The sequence below is a fragment of the Miscanthus floridulus genome, chromosome 2, assembly GCF_019320115.1.
Source record: "Miscanthus floridulus cultivar M001 chromosome 2, ASM1932011v1, whole genome shotgun sequence".
Classification (NCBI taxonomy): domain Eukaryota; kingdom Viridiplantae; phylum Streptophyta; class Magnoliopsida; order Poales; family Poaceae; genus Miscanthus; species Miscanthus floridulus.
This window is the reverse complement of record NC_089581.1, coordinates 159,253,631-159,270,632: the sequence shown is the minus strand read 5'-3', so window position 1 is coordinate 159,270,632 and position 17,002 is coordinate 159,253,631. Positions and strand designations below refer to the sequence as shown.

The 17,002-nt window shown below is 42.1% G+C and overlaps 1 protein-coding gene across 2 annotated transcripts; it reads right to left on the bottom strand.

The window, feature by feature from the left end:
- Positions 1 to 4,859: 4,859 nt before the first annotated feature.
- Positions 4,860 to 12,770, bottom strand: LOC136534741 (26S proteasome non-ATPase regulatory subunit 4 homolog). 2 transcript variants are annotated; one of them, XM_066527122.1, is made up of 11 exons: positions 12,636 to 12,770; positions 12,434 to 12,547; positions 12,223 to 12,328; positions 11,937 to 12,051; positions 11,646 to 11,855; positions 11,259 to 11,565; positions 10,469 to 10,592; positions 9,670 to 9,767; positions 9,506 to 9,574; positions 8,682 to 8,755; positions 4,860 to 5,022 (listed from the first exon to the last, which is right to left on the bottom strand). In XM_066527122.1, the coding sequence occupies exons 1-10, from the start codon at positions 12,645 to 12,647 to the stop codon at positions 8,705 to 8,707; spliced, it is 1,206 nt and encodes a 401-aa protein (XP_066383219.1). In that variant the 5' UTR covers positions 12,648 to 12,770; the 3' UTR covers positions 4,860 to 5,022; positions 8,682 to 8,704. The 2 variants fall into 2 exon arrangements, with proteins under 2 accessions (XP_066383219.1, XP_066383226.1); XM_066527129.1 differs by lacking the exon at positions 4,860 to 5,022 and adding an exon at positions 5,029 to 5,226.
- Between the last annotated feature and the right edge of the window lie 4,232 nt (positions 12,771 to 17,002).

Genomic DNA, 17,002 nt, shown 5'->3' with positions numbered 1-17,002 from the left:
CCTTTTTTTCCAAATTCCAACCCTTTCCCGGTTCCCCCCGTCTCGCCTGAGCAGTCAGTCGCTCGCTGCTTCACGTTTTCATTCACGATCACGAGCGTGTGTCGGTGGGACGGACGCGCGGGCAGGCCTTTCGCGGCAGGCCGCAGATCGGGGTGCTTCTTCTTTTTCGGGCAGTTTTGTCTTCGCGTGTCAGCGTGTACGTGGATTTCTTGGTGTGACGAGGAAACTCGTCCGTGCGAGTTTGAGAGCTGCGGGCGGCAGGCCGTCTCTTTTGATTCTCTTGCACGCTCTGTTGAATTCCAACGCCCTCTTCTTCTTTTTTTTTTTCTCGAGAGAGTTGGTGAGGGTGAGGGTGAGGGTGAGGATGATGATGATGATGATGATGACTTGCTTGCTTGTTATGCAAGATGGTCGTACTGTGGGGGAAAGAGAGAGAGGTCGCAAGCCAAAAGCAAACGGACATGACCACGCACCGGATAATTGAGAAGCTTTATGGGACGTTGCAAATTGCAATACGTTGCTCATCGAAAGAAAACAGGGCATTATGGGCGACTAGATTGCGTAGCATTGTAGTCCCCATTGAGATTTGGCAAGCATTTTAGCGTCTGGAGATTGCCCGGAGAATATGCGTTTTCCCCCTGTGAAGATAAGCACGATAGAAGTCATAAAATCGGGCGCATGATGACCCTAGGGTAAATAGCCCAAATTACCATAGGACTAGAGCCGGTGTCCTGACCACTTCTTTTTAGCCCGTAGACGTGCTCATGCTTTCGGAGACTGAGGGCCGAGGCTGTGCAGTTACAAGCGGTTCACAGAAGAGTGATCATGAGCCCTCGCCCATCCGCTGTAGGCTAGTAGACAGCCTTAGCAGACATGTTCCGATAAGGGAATGGGAACGGAAACGTGAAATGAGATTGAAAACTTGGGGTGTTATTTTACAACATGGGAACGTAAATGTTTTCATTCCTGGAACGTGGAAGCATTTAGGAGTATGTTGATGATACAGAAGAGGAATGGTAAAAAACAAGAGCACCTAGCACACAGAAACCCGAGTGATAGTAAAAGTCCACATGATAAAAACATAAGAACCTCTGATTGTACAAATGCAGGAATAATAAAAAAAGGGTAAAGTATAATTTACACCCTCCAACTATCGCCAAAGTATAGATTTCAACCTCGAACTTCAAAACCGGATAACTTTGGCCCTCCAACTCTTGAAAAAGTTCAACTTTCATCCTTGTGGGTGGTTTTGCGTATGATCAATACTTTTGATATTTTCAGGAGGCGCCGAAATTTTATATTATTTGTTTAAGCATCTTAGCGTTCTCAAATGAAAAAACTCAAAACTACAAAGTTATAGATCTCATTGAGAGCTATAACTTTGGTATAAAAAGTATTTTTATTTAACTCCATACAAATAATATATTAGTGCTCTAATACGGCAAGCGCTAGTTGACGATTATTATGGTGCTGAAATTTTATATTATTTTTTCAAGCATCTTACTGTCCTCGAATGAAAAAACTCAAAACTATAAAGTTATAGATCTCATCGAGGTCTACAATTTACATATAAAAATTATCTTCATCCGCCATCGTATTGAAGGGTTTTCTATTTTTTGAAATTAGAGTCTCATCACGCGACAAGTCGATACAAGTCGCGTGATGAGACTCTAATTTCAAAAAATAAAAAACTCTTCAATACGATGGCGGATGAAGATAATTTTTATATGTAAATTGTAGACCTCGATGAGATCTACAACTTTATAGTTTTGAGTTTTTTCATTTGAGGACAGTAAGATGCTCGAAAAAATAATATAAAATTTCAGCACCATAATAATCGTCAACTAGCGCTTGCCACATTAGAGCACTAATATATTATTTGTATGGAGTTAAATGAAAATACTTTTTATACCAAAGTTGTAGCTCTCAATGAGATCTACAACTTTATAGTTTTGAGTTTTTTCATTTGAGGACGTTAAGATGCTTAAAAAAATAATATAAAATTTTGACGCCTCTTGGAAATATCAAAAGTACTGTTTATATGCAAATCCATCCAGAAGGATGAAAGTTGAACTTTTTCAAGAGTTGGAGGACCAAAGTTATCCGGTTTTGAAGTTCGAGGTTGAAATCTATACTTTGGCGATAGTTGGAGGGTATAAATTATACTTTACCCATAAAAAAACATATAAATAGAATACACTAACATCTAGATTCATATGATTGAGAAAACAAAAGAGGTTGTCTCTTGTCCAGCGTAATAGCCTAGCGTCCTTGTTCACTAGGGAGGGTATGAGCGTGATTGTAATAGGATTAAATCCCCCCTAGGGCGTTGTCCAAGCGTATTGTACTCCAAACATTATCTACCTTAATACAAAGACATGTAAATCTTTTGAGTGTTCGAGAAAAAGAAAACAAAAGAACTGTAGGATGAATGTTTGGATAGAGCTTAGTAATAATACACAATTCCTATAGGATTTGCAGGAACTCAATCATTTGTTTCAAAAAGCTTCATAGAAATTTTCTGTAGGATAACATTCCTCCAAAATAAGGCTCCGGTTTGAACATGGGGATTTTTCTTCCCTGAATTCTCGGCCTGTTCGGTTGACTGGTTCGTATCGTTGCTGGTTCGTGAAGAAGTACTGTTGGCTGGTTTGTGTGAGAGAAAAATATTGTTTCGACTAAAAATTTACGATCGTTTACGACAAGCCACAGCCAAACGAACATGTTGTCTATGTTTATTCCTGTAAGATTGAATTGAACTCATTTATTTATGCAATATTCCTGTGTCCAAACAAACCCTTATTTGTTTCAAAGGAGGCCTAAAAATAAATGGAGGTGGTTCACCGGTGGGAAATAAAAATAAAAGGGAAACGCATCCTACAAACACAATTTTGCTGAGCTTTTATAAGTTGAGATCGACATCAACCAGTACTGTTTTCTCTCCGTCTCGCTACCAACTTCTCTAGCTTAAACTTGCTATCATAACTCCCCTTTGCAATTTGCTGCCCTCAGTTCGGCAATGATTGAGCGACGATGTACACTCCTTCCACGCAAACAGAGCGCCGCGTCGCTTCAAGCTTCAATACATCAATAGCTGTAGCCTGCCGGGTGGGTAGGCCCCATTATCTACACAACGACGACGTCGACATCTGTCTGTCGGGGAAAAAAAAGTGTCGCTGAAGAATTTTATCGACAGCAGTGAACGGGTGATCAGCACCCGACGTGCGAGCGATATCTGCCGACGAGGAAACCCCGCCAAACACGACAGCTTATCCCCGACCTGTTCTCGTCCTCGCGCCAACGACTAGAGTTCCATGGCCTCGTGGAGTCATGGGGCGACACGCCCGTCTGCACGCGCGAGCCGACGAGGATCACAACGCCAGTGGACCAGCACCACGCACCAGAAAGCGATGGAAGAGAGGCTGAGTGGCTGACAGGCGCAGCACATCGTCGCGTGGATCCGCGCCGGGGAGGAGACTACAATCTTGACAAGGGATATGCGACAAACCTTCCTGTCAGTGGCGCACCCGTGGAGAGACTCCAGTGATCACAAGGGAATCAAAGGACTTTTTTTACAACAAAAGGACATTGAAGTCGGAGGGCAGGTGTGTGGCTGCTATGTGCCATGGCTGAATGACGATTGCGAAGGGCGTCTCCCCAGTCTCCACTCCCTAGTCCCAACTTTCAAGAACTAGTATTGTCCACCGCCCGAAGATCAGCAGCGGCAAGCTCAGAAAAGGTCCGTCTTTGGCTCACAATTGAGAGCTCGAGATTGCGGAGTCACGAAACAGGTCTGTGATCGTGCCGAAACACTCAGTTGTACAGATAAACCGAAATTATGCAAGGGCCCGTTCAGTTAGAGGTTAATGTTGCCAGAAATCATTAATAAAAGCTTGTATAAATTAACTATCAATCCTGGCCGGAATTTTTCCTGATAGCCATTCCCCGTGAAACGAACGGGACCTAAAGAAATTCAAGATCGAAAGTATCATATTTTATTTCAGCCTCCCGTGACTCGTCTTTGCACCGTGGTGTTCCACCAAAAGCAAATCGTCGTTATAAGATCTCGCCGCTGTTAGCCCAAAATCTAACCTCTCCTCACGAGATAGATGTATATTATTTATGAATGCGTGTGCGGTGTATCCCGACAGCTGAAACGACCGTCACCATATCCACTCAGCCGCCACAATAGGAAGTAGTTGAATCAATTGAAAGAACAAATCATTAGAACTAAAACACTGCCATCATCTATTTGGCAATACTACTCAACCTAACCTAAGTTTGATTCGATACCTCAAGCATAGAGCATCTCCAAGAGTCTTTCTAAAACTTATTATCTGAATCATCATCTGAAGAGTCATTTGAATAAAAATTGCTTATATCTTTCTACTCTCCAACAGATGGCTTTTCTTTATCTTATGCGCCCTCTAGAGAATTAATGTCCATCTTTGGCTAACAAAAAATCTAGAATGGAGTAATGCTATATTCAGATACCCAGATATCCAATTAGACAGGCTGTTGGGGAAAAAATCACTAAAATCACTATTTTAGGAAGGATATAACAATTAGGAAGAATAAGTCTCAGTTGCTCTTAGGCATCTAGCATCAGGAAGGATATAACAATTAGGAAGAATATAGTCTCAGTTGCTCTTAGGCATCTAGCATCTTCTACCCAAGTGCCACTGGGTATCACTGTACGTGAATGCAAATGGCTAGCGCATAAACTCCAGATATTTTATATGCCAGTCGCCTCCTAGTCGCTGTAAAGTTCTAGGGCAACCGCTTATAACCAACCAGATCGGTTTACACGAGTGAATGGCCGGTTTATCTCATCAAAATAAACACAAGGCAAAGAGAACTTAAAACACGAAAATCACTTGAACATATATGGAGAGAAGATTGTTGCAGTCATAATACAAATTCCCTCGGCATTAAGTTATAATCAAAGCACTGTTACATGAGGATAAGCAAATTCCACGTAAACGCAGCCAATGGAGACTGATCTTCAATTTCTTTGTGCGCCTTCAAAGTCAGAAAGAGATGTTAATTTCATGCTTACAGCGGAGGCTAGAGCAAGAGGAATGATAGCCAGTGGTCACAATCATTAAAGTTAACCATGAATTGACTTATGTGCCTCCACTACCCAAAGAATGCGGATTTGAAGGAATCATGGCACTGCACAGTGTAACTCCGCCTATATTGTCTCAACGTAGCAAGTCTCAAGCCCTGGTAAAGAAGGAAGGGTTGTGATAAGCGTGGCGAGCCAACGTTAAATCTAGCCATTCTAATGTAGATGAAACCCGAAAGAAAACCGTTGGGACGTAACCCTCTTAGCGACGCGCCATATCGGAACCTGGGTATGGTGTTAAATGAACAAGGGCCAGGTCGTCACCCCCGTGATGCGTCGTGTCACGATCTGGGCACGGTGTCAAGTGAGCAAGGATCGGGTTGTCGCATCCTTAGTGGCGCACTACATCGGCGTCCAGGTGTAGTGAAAAATGAGCAAAGGTCTTCACATATGAGTCGACGGGTGCGAAGGGTAAGGAAGCTAGTCAAACCAACTAGGATCCGTTTAGGTAGTTGGAATGTAGGGTCGCTTACAGGTAAGTTAAGGGAATTAATTGATACCGCGACTAGGAGACGTGTAAATATATTATGCGTTCAAGAGACTAAATGGAAGGGTCAGAAGGCAAAGGAGGTGGACAATACAGGTTTCAAGCTTTGGTACACAGGGACAGTCGCGAATAAAAATAGAGTAGAAGTTTTGATTGATAAGAGCCTCAAGAATAGTGTGGTGGGAGTGAGAAGACAAGGAGATAGGATTATCTTAGTTAAGCTTGTCATTGGTGATATGGTCTTGAACGTAATTAGTGCGTATGCCCCCCAAGTAGGCATCGACGAGAGTTCTAAGAGACAGTTCTGGGAAGACTTAGATGGCCTGATTAGAGCTGTACCTAGTAGTGAGAAGCTTTTTATAGGAGGAGATCTTAATGGGCATGCATGTACTACAAGCGCAGGTTTCGAGGCAGTTCATGGAGGTTTTGGGTATGGTAGTAGAAATCAGAGGGGAGGAAGTTCTGGACTTCGCAGTAGCTTTTGACCTGATGATAGCCAACACTTTCTTTAGAAAGAGAGAATCTCATCTAGTGACCTTCAGTAGCGGACAACACTCGAGCTAGATTGACTTTGTCCTCACAAAAAGAAAGGACAAACGAGCATGCTTAGGTTACAAGGTGATACCAGGAGAGTGTGTTGTTTCTCAACATAAGCTTTTGGTGGCAGACTTTTGTTTTCAGGTGCGTGCCCGTAGGGATAAACAAGCTAAAATTGAAAGAACAAAGTGGTGGAAACTGAAAGGGGAGACGTCAGAGGTATTCAGGGAAAGGGTTATCAAAGAGGGCTCTTGGAAAGAAGAGGACATAAACAACATATGGGAGAAGATGGCAATCAACATTCGGAAGGTGGCCTCAGAGGTGTGTGGAGTAACCAAAGGAAGTGGAGGCGAGGCTAAAGATACTTGGTGGTGAAATGAGGAAGTCCAAAGGGCTATTAAAGAGAAGAAAGAATGTTATAGGCGCTTGTATCATGACAGGAGTGTGGACAACATAGAGAAGTACAAGATGACAAAGAAGACTGCAAAGCGAGTTGTAAGTGTGGCAAAGGGTAAAGCGTACAAGGATCTTTACCAACATTTGAGTACGAAGGAAGGAGAGAATGACATTTATAGGATGGCTAGGGTTCGTGAGAGAAAGACAAGGGACTTCAACCAAGTTAAGTGCATTAAGGATGAAAGGGAGCATCTCTTGGTGAAGGACGATGAGATCCGACATCGATGGCAAGAATATTTTGACAAATTATTCAATGGTGAGAATACGGGCACAACATTTTAGTTGGATGACTCTTTTGATGACATCAATAGGCGCTTTGTGCGGAGATTCCAAGAATCTGAGGTCAAAGAGGCGTTGAAAAGGTTGAAAGGAGGTAAGGCGATGGGACCGGATGGTATCCCAATCTTGGGGACATAGCTATAGTATGGCTAACCAAGCTGTTTAACCATATTTTCTGATCGAACAAGATGCCTGACGAGTGACGAGTGGAGAAGTATATCGGTACCGATCTACAAGAATAAAGGGGATATTCAAAGTTGTACTAATTAACGGAAAATTAAGTTGATGAGCCATACTATGAATACTATGAAGCTATGGGAGAGAGTTATCGAGCATCGCTTGAAAGCAATAACGCAGGTCTCTATGAACCAATTTGGTTTCATACCCGAAAGGTCAACCATGGAAGTCATTTTCTTAATAAGACAAGTTATGGAGCGGTATAGGGAGAAGAATAAGGATATACACATGGTTTTTATTGACTTGGAGAAGGCTTATGATAAAATAACAAGGAATGTTATGTGGTGGGCTTTGGACAAACATAAAGTCCCAATGAAGTACGTCGGGCTCATTAAGGACATGTACAACAATGTTGTGACTAGTGTTCGAACAAGTGATGGAGACACGGATGACTTCCCGATTAGGATAGGACTACATCAAGGGTCAGCTTTGAGCCCTTATCTGTTTGCCTTAGTGATGGATGAGGTCACAAGGGACATACAAGGGGATATCCCTTGGTGTATGCTTTTCGCGGACGATGTAGTGCTAGTTGATGAAAGTCGGACAGGAGTGAATCAGAAACTGGAATTATGGCGGGAGACTTTGGAGTCCAAGACTCAGTAGAACTAAAACTGAGTATATGAGATGTGACTTCGGCACTACTACTCGGGAGGAGGAATATTTAATTTGGAAGGTCAAGTAGTGCCTAGAAAGGATATCTTTGGATATTTATGATCAATGCTACAGAGAGACGGGGATATTGATGAAGATGTTAGCCATAGAATCAAAGCAGGGTGGATGAAGTGGCGCCAAGCATCTGGTGTCCTATGTGACAAAAGGGTACCACAGAAGCTAAAAGGCAAGTTTTATAGTACGACGATTAGACCTGCTATGCTGTATGATGCAGAATGTTGGCCTATGAAAAGACGACATGTTCAACAGATAAGTGTCGCGGAAATGCGTATGTTGCGTTGGATTTACGGTCATACAAGAAGGGATCGAGTTCGGAACAATGATATACAGGATAGATTAGGGGTAGCACCAATTAAAGAAAAGCTTGTCCAACACCGGTTGAGATGGTTTGGACATGTCCAACGGAGACCTCCAGAGGCACCGGTGCGTAGTGGAATCCTAAGCCAGGATAGTAACGTGAAGAGAGGCAGAGGAAGACAAAAGTTGACTTGGGTAGAGACAATAAAAGGAGACTTGAAAGGATGGAATATACCCAAAGACTTAGCCTTAGATAGGAGTGCTTGGAAAACAGCTATTCACGTGCCTAAACCTTGATTGCTTCTGCTGGGTTTCAACTCTAGCCTACCCCAACTTGTTTGGGACTTAAAGGCTTTGTTGTTGTTGTTGTTGTCCGTATTCATATATTACCTAAAGTACTTTTACTTTACATCAAATCAAACAGCATCTAAAGCCTGAGAATGGCTAGGCAGTAGGCACACCAGCTCTTCTTTTAAGTCAGCGTTGAAACAGCAGATAAGAGCTGAACAAGCTATGCTGAATATGCATTTCAACAGTGGATGTGGATACTGGATAGATAGAAATATGTATGGAATAATGAACTCTTACATGGAAGCATGAACATGGCTACATCAGTTCTTCTCATCTTCTGTTTTGTCTGACTTGTCTTCCTTCTTCTCTTGCTGTTTAAAAAGAGAAATAAAGAAACCATCATATTTCCACATACATACATTACCAGACTAGTCAAGATTCGTAACATTACAGGATAGCAGTTCATGTGAACCGGGGGTTTACTGCTTTGGGCATATTTTATTTTCACCAAAACAGTGTATGCAGACCACAAATGGGTACACAACAATTTGACCCAGTACCGCTGTCTAAGGTATTCGTGTGCTGTCACCTGGTAATGTGCTACTATTTCCATTCCATAAGACCAATTCTGCTATAAAGAACTCCACATGCTATCTTAAACAGCAGAGCCACTACTGGCAGAGCTCAGAAATCTGCGAATCCTAGAGCTATGGTTACACGTGGGTTGTTTAGATGAACTGTTTTCTTTCTATTCTACACAGAAGACAGCACATATTTGGAGCATACAAACTCCAGATAAGGTGGATCCATTAGCTGGTAATAGTTAGCTAGCTAACAGTTCATAGCTAATATTAGATAGTTTGGCCCATCTAGTGAAATAGTTGTTAGCTGGGTATTCAGCTAACAATTAGCTAGACCTGTTTGGATCCAAGGAGCTAATTATTAGCAGCTAACTATTAGCTCTATGGATCCAAACAGGGGCTTAGTTACTTAAATCTTGCAATATATATTCTTATTTAGTCAAGGTCCTGAACAATACTATCATGTAGAGGCAACATGAATTTCATTGCATCACAATACTGGCAGACCTTCAGTGTAATGTAACCCAAAAAAGAACATACCTCCCCCTGGCTGTGCAATGATGCCAGCAAATCTTTAACAGATGGATCATTGGGATCAACACCAGGAAGCTGTTATTCCACACATAAAAAAAGGACCAATAAATTATTGAAACAGCAGCTCAAAATGTACCTGTATGTCATTAGTTTATAAGAATAATACGTACCGAATTAAGGATAGATGACACAAACGTTCTGTCTTCAAACACCTTACTCATATCAGTGTGACTGGACATGTTTGCATCCTGGACAGACATTTGAAGAGCTGCATATAAACAATCAGAGTATGGGAATATTAGAGAATGAGGTTGATAAAAGAAATGAGATTGTAATACTATAGGTATCAATAGAAAAGAAAACAAGTGAAACGAAGAAAATCTAAGCAACATTTTTTAAGTAATGTGAAGATGTGATGTTGAATGATACGATCTATTGGACAGCCAGAATATATATAACAAAGTATGTTCCTTAATGAGTTATGTACAGTTTAACTGTTCAAGAGGGCTTGTCTATGGGCAAAAGGCAGACTGGGTGCACATTAATAGAACTTACAAATATATAGGAATGAAATGAACTCACAAAGGAAAAATAGTTTGGTGCCACAAAAAGAGAGAAGTGTTTGGGGATCATCTTATATTAGGATGAGGTGTGGACCCTGGGAACATATCACTAATCCGCTAGATGGTGGCTTTTTCAACTTGGTGATTTCTGATGACTACACTGAATTACTAATCAATACTACCCATGATGAAAATGCTGATGTTTAAGTTAATGCTGGGAGGAATAATTGAAGATGTTGGTTATTATATGTTTCCTATTGGAGCAAGAAGTGTTAACATCCAAGTTTTCATGTACACACTAGAAAGCAGTGGTTTTTCATTTGTCACTACCAGAATTAATTGATAGCAACAAATACCGTATGTAATAGAATTGTTGAGGCTGAAAATATAAGACGAGAAAACACACCCAATGCCAAGTCAGGGTCAACTGCACCAGCTTCTGCCATAGCAGAGTCAGTCACAGCTGCAGATCCTGAAGCACCACCCTCCATTGACATTGCAAGTGCCTGCTGTAGTAGATCGTCATCATCCTGTGATCACAGCTATGTTAGCCTTCTGATGTCCACTTGGATTACATTAACTATTAATATAAATAATATACAATACAAATAGTACAAATGGAAGATACAGAGTCAGGCACTTTAATTGAAAAGGGTCTTTGCTACTTGCAACCTTTATAATCAATATTGCAACAGAAGACAAACTGTACTGCATATAATCGTAGTTTAAACTAGTACAAATTAAGTAAAACTTGTGATTGGAAACCTTGTTAGTTAAAAAGTTAAGCAAGGAACACTAGAAATTATGTACATATGTGCCAAGAAAAGATGCACCTGGCCAATATCTTCCATATTTTTCTTAAGCACGGACAAAAATAGATTATGTAAGGGGGGGAAAGGAGGCAGCGCATGTACCAAGCTACTTTAGCATTAATTAATTAATGCACTGGCATATACAGGGATACCTATAAGGTTTCACCATATGCTAGTGTAGTGTCTGCTCTGTCAACAATCACTAGCAGATCATCATCTAAGTTTTAATGGTCGTTACAGAAAGTATGTAAGCAAATGCACTCTCAATTTTAAATGAAAAATCGGAGAAAAGAGTTCATGAGAGTACATACAACTACCAAAACTTGAAGCATTTGAGGCAGGTCAGAGCAGTTTTAGTTTGTAACTGATGGGCAGTGATAATACCTTTGGCTGTTCTTTCTTGTCGCCAGCAGCAGCATTTGAGGCAGGTTCTGCTTCAGCCATAACAGAATCGCTGTTTGAGCTTGAGTCATTGTTATTTTCGGTATTAGAAGTATCTTCTGCAGCATTTTTTGCAATAGCCTCTTGCCTTGCCCGCTCTTCTTCCATAGACAACCGCAGGGCAAGTGCCAATTCTGGATCTACATTTGGGTCCACACCAAATTCAAATCCAGATGCTCCAGTAGCTGCGGCAGCTGCTGCGGAAGCAGCAAAACCGCTTCCGCCTTCTTCACCGGTAAATATAGGAGTGCTGGGTAAAGATACAAAAATAAGGTTAACATATATGCAGCATAAGAAAACTTAGAACCCAGTAACATGGCACAAAATTACCTTAAGAGGACATCAGAGAGGGCATTATCACCAGGAGGGACATGAACAATGTGACTGCTATCACTGCTTTTAACAGCAGCAATCAATGCTTCGAGTTTCTCAGGTTTTTCATCATCGGATTCACCAAAGTCAACAATGTCAAGAGCAACATTGTTCTTTTTCAGCTTCTTCCCGATTGTCTCCAAAACTTTCTTGTCGTACTTCACAGGACTGATACACATGACAGGACTCATTAACCCAAATTCAGACAAAATTAATAATGGCCATATAAGTTATGCCACTCCTGCATACCTTCCGATGAAAGCTATAATCCTCTGCTGCTGCCTCTTGTTCTGGCGATGCTTAAGCGCAAGCTGAGCAACCTGGATTGCCGCAGCCAAGTTTGCCTCAGCACCAACTTCCAACCCTATACAGTACATTGTTGTGCATCACTTGGTCAGGAAACTACAAGTAGCAAAGTACCATGATCTAACAACTTATGAGATAGCTTAGGCAGTTGCACTGAATCTCTAAACTAATTGGCAAAATCCTCTCACGCGATAGTAAAGCAAAGGTTTTGGGATCGATGTGAGCTTACCGTGCATACAGGCGAGAATCTTCCCGAGGTCGCTGGTGGGAGTGACAAGCACGCGGACGCCCTTCCCGGCCATCGTCATCACGCCTACCGTGTTCTCCGGGTTCGACTGAACCCACCAGCAAACAGAAGCAATCAGATCCGGAATCCCAGAAACCCTAACCCACACGAAACTGGAGATTGGATCGGTGGACGGGGAGACCGGCGTGGGTACCTGGGTCTTGGCACCGCAGATGAGGTTGACGGCATCGGCCTGCGCCTGGAACCGCGACGGGGCGTAGTCGCCGTTCCGCATCCACTCCGAGTTGTCTATGCAGATCATCGTCGCCTGCAGGGGAAAGCGAAACCGAGGGGAGGAAATTAGTTGGGGATCGGAGTTCGCGGACCGAGAAACGGCAGCAGGGCGCATGTCGTACCTCGAGCACCATGGCGCCGCCGCCGAGGGTGTCGCCGCCGCTGTCAGGGGAGGGTTTGCGCTGGTTTGCGGTACAAGATAGAAACTTTACTAGTAGTAGGAGTAGAAGGGGCGGGTGCGTTCGTCCTTATTTGGAGTCGGGGCTACGGGCGTAGATTGGATTCTGAGTCCGAACCCAGTATTACTCGAGCCCGACTTGGCCTGCGCTACTGGCGGCCGTCGGATCGCGAATTTGTGATTCCGGGTGAACCAGCGCCGATGTGAAAAAACACTCGTAAGCTCGGTTGGCGGGTTCGTTTCCCTGGTTCACGAGGAAGTACCGCTGGTTGGTTTGTGTGAGAGAAAAATATTGTTTCGGTTGAAAATTTACGATCGTTTACAACAAGCCACAGCCAAACGAATATGCTGCATATCCACGGTGGTAATATTTATAGGTATTTTGATTTAAAGGAATCAGACAAGAATTATTTCACTATATATTAGGAGCTGAGAGCTAAATAAAACATGCTTCTCACTGCTCCCTACATAATATATATATATATATATATATATATATATATATATATATATATATATATATATATATATATATATATATATATATATACATCTCGCATCCCGAGTCAAGCAAATTCAAGTTTGACAAAATTTATAGAAAAAAGCATAGACATTCGTATCTCTGAATATATTTACTATAAAAGTGTGTATCAAATTAATTCAATGATGTTTATTTGGTATCATAAACATTAATCAGTCTGTTCGGGTGGCTGGGCTGGACCGTGGATTATTTACTGCTGACTGATTTGGCTGGTTTGGTGTGAGAGAAAAATATTGTTCTAACTTATAATCCATAATCGTTTACGATCGTTTACGGCCTGCCGAACATGCTGAATATATTTTTGTATATATTTAGTTAAATTTATGATTCATTAACTTCTCGGGATGCGAGATAAACACTTGTTTTGGGATGAAAGGAGTACTCCAATAATATTAGTTTTGAATCATTTCTTCACATGTTCTCCTGTAATCACTAAATCAGGGAGTGGTGCTCTCCGAAACATGTACTCCCTCCGGGTTGCTAAAAGAAATCATTTTGAACAAAGTTTGAGTTAAACATTGGAATATAATTTATGAATAACTTTTAAGTTGTCGAGTTTAAAAATATGTAACCCATATGAATAGATTTATCTTAAAAAATACTTTTATAAAATATACATATATTATTTTTAATTTTTTTTATAAAAAATAAGACGCCAAAGTTATGCTTTGAAATCTGTGTTGCTATACAAGACGACTTTTTTTAGAAACCGAGAGAGAGCAGTCAATACTCGAAACTAATCCATATGTATCGACATCATGTTTTAACTAATATACTTCCCTTTACAAGATATTTAGAAACATACCAATGTTAATCTATATGTGTATGCAATATTTCGAGTCACACCATGAGCTTGTTCTTGTGGTGACGATTAGAGAATTAGTTAGATATTTGGTTGGTACCTCTTTGTGATGATGGCATGATTTGTTTAGATGTTTAGAGTGTCATCTAAATGAGGTATGAGCAAAATGTGCTAACTTCTCAAAAATATTGACTTAAAATGTTGCGTGCTTTGTTTGGTAGAACAAAATAGAGAGAAATTTTGTATGTTGGACTTTTACCTTCCTTTTACTCTCACTTGTCTACCATGATTTCTTCTTTTTTGGTGGAGAAATGCTCTTTAGAGATTGATGTCAAAGGAGGAGAAATACTAGGAGAGTGTAAGGGAGGAGAGAGTGATATGTGGACCTAAAGGGGTAAAAGAGAGGCATACAATTTTTTTATTGCGTGGTGTGTATAAGGATAGATTAAATTGATGCTCTTAATAAGGAACTTTTATACTAGGCCCCGTTTAGCTGGTAGAATTTTGGTTGAAACTGGCTAAAAACACTGTTCTGGCTGAATTGTTGTGAGAGAAAAACACTGTTTCGGCTAAAAAAAGAAGTTGAACAAGTCGAATATGAGGTAAGTCGAATGGAGCTCTAGTGTCTTATATTCATGCCTATGCATTTGTTTGTTTCTGTTGATTGCACGGTTTGTAGAGGTTCCGTTGCGGAGGTTCCGCGTTGCGGAAGTTTCGCACCAGGATACGGAGGTTGCGTAGACTTACAACTTAGTAACTTTTTAAGTAAATGAACTATTATTAGCATCATGTTTATCCAGATGTTGATAACATCTTGCACACCACACATGCAAGACACGGAAAAGTTTCGGCACTCGCTGCCAGCGTGCATTGACCTCCACGTGGTTCGGCAGTACTAGGCCTACTACGTACTACTCCGTGCACGGAGTCCGGCTGGGCTTAGTTGGCCGATGGTAGTCCAGTAAGGTTACTGTATAAATCGGGCCTTTTGGCCCACTAAGCAATTGTGGCCCGTTATTTATTTCTGTATTTTCCATTTTTTCTAGGCCCATGGACACTGATTTTTTTTTTGAAAAAAATCGCAACATGCTCTTAGTGCTTCTACGTAGGAAAGGATATGCTCGATCCTATGTTCCAAACGTCATGAACAGTACATAAATGGAGGAATCTTTGATTCTTGTACTTCTCCTTTAAGCCCCGTTCGCTTCGTTGAAAAAATAAGCCGAAACACTGTTACAGCTGATTTGTTGTGAGAGGAAAACATTGTTCCAGTTAAAAAAACCAGTTAAAAAGTACGGATTATAAGAGAAGCGAACATGGCCTTAGAAATTTTATACAATCCTAAATGGGCTAGAGACTTTAGAAGTTCGGCCTGTTCGGTTGGCTGGTTCGTATCGTTGCTGGTTCGTGAAGAAGTACTGCTGGCTTGTTTGTGTGAGAGAAAAATACTGTTCCGGCTGGAAATTTACGATCGTTTACGACAAGCCACGGCCAAACGAACAGGCTATAGGTTTAGGGCGTTTGGATTTATTTATTGCCAACTTGCCTTGCCTCATCATGCTGGGCTAGCCTTGCCTCCGAATTGGGTAGCTCAGGTGAGCAAGAAAAAATTGAAGAACAAAAAACAAGACATGCTAGCTGGGCAATCAAACCCTTTGTCCAAGATCCAAACATGCATGCCCGTAATCTCTAAGCCCTTGTTTAGTTCGCGAAATTTGGAATTTGGGGCTACTGTAGCACCTTCGTTTTTATTTGGCAAATAGTGTCCAAACATTGACTAATTAGGCTTAAAACGTTCGTCTCGCAATTTCCCACCAAACTGTGCAATTAGTTTTTTCTTTTCGTCTACATTTAATGCTCCATGCACGGGCCGCAAACATTCGATGTGACAGGTACTGTAGCAACTTTTTAGACTTTGGGGTCCAACTAAACAAGGCCTAAACACGCATCATTGTTGGGATCAAATTTGTGGTGCCATTGTAGCATGGTCTATGAAAGAGGTCGTCTCTAGGCACATGGCTCGAGGAGGACAAAGAAATACGTGGTTGCCTCCTATTTGCTACTATGCGATGAATAGTTCATAGCGTGTTTGGTTTGCCGATTCGTTCCATCCAGCATCAGGTGGACCCGTTGACAATAGAATAGGTTCATCCGACATTTTTTGCGGAGCGAGCCGGTCCTCTGCGATCACTTGCAATTTATTCTACGGGGAATCAACAGATGACGGACAAGGCACTTCCATGCCAGAAACCAAACAGCATCGACAGCTTCCGTAGTAGTTTCGGATCATTTCGGAATACCTCACGCCGCAAACCAAACATGCCATTAATGTCCCATTATCATCTATAAGCGCCCTTCACGAATTTAGCTCGTGTATTAGGACTTAACTTATCATGGAAGTACTTCTACACGGTACGGTACATAATACATAGCCATTGACCCTAACGACGAAGACAGCGATATATGGCTGTTGGTACTGAACTGTTTTCTTCGTTAACAAGTTAGCGGTGACCTATGAGTGCACTCAGGCGCAGCTGGTGTAAATTCCGCATAGAGGTATCTTGTGCAACTCATCTTGTGCTCGAAGGGAAAGGCGGCGTCACCGACAAGCAGAGGCCCAACCATTGCCGCTCCTATGCAAAGCGAGCGGTGCCTCCATGGCCCCATCTGCCTTGCTCGGTGCCGGTAGCTCGTCCCTACGCCGCGAGGCCGGCAGGCCCGAGGGGAAGCGTGCTACATGGAGCACACGATGACACGAAATCCCCTTACGCCTGACGGCGTCGGCATCCTCATTTCCAACTCCTAGCAGCAGCTCCCAGACGAAATGACTTTTTCGGCGTCGCCCGCCCTCGCCATCGCCCATCTCACCCCCGCGGCCCTCGTGGCGATCGTATCCGTCCGAATATGCCTTGCTTTGGCTTTGGCGCCCCACCATCCCCCTTTACTCCCCCACGCCCACCCACCGATT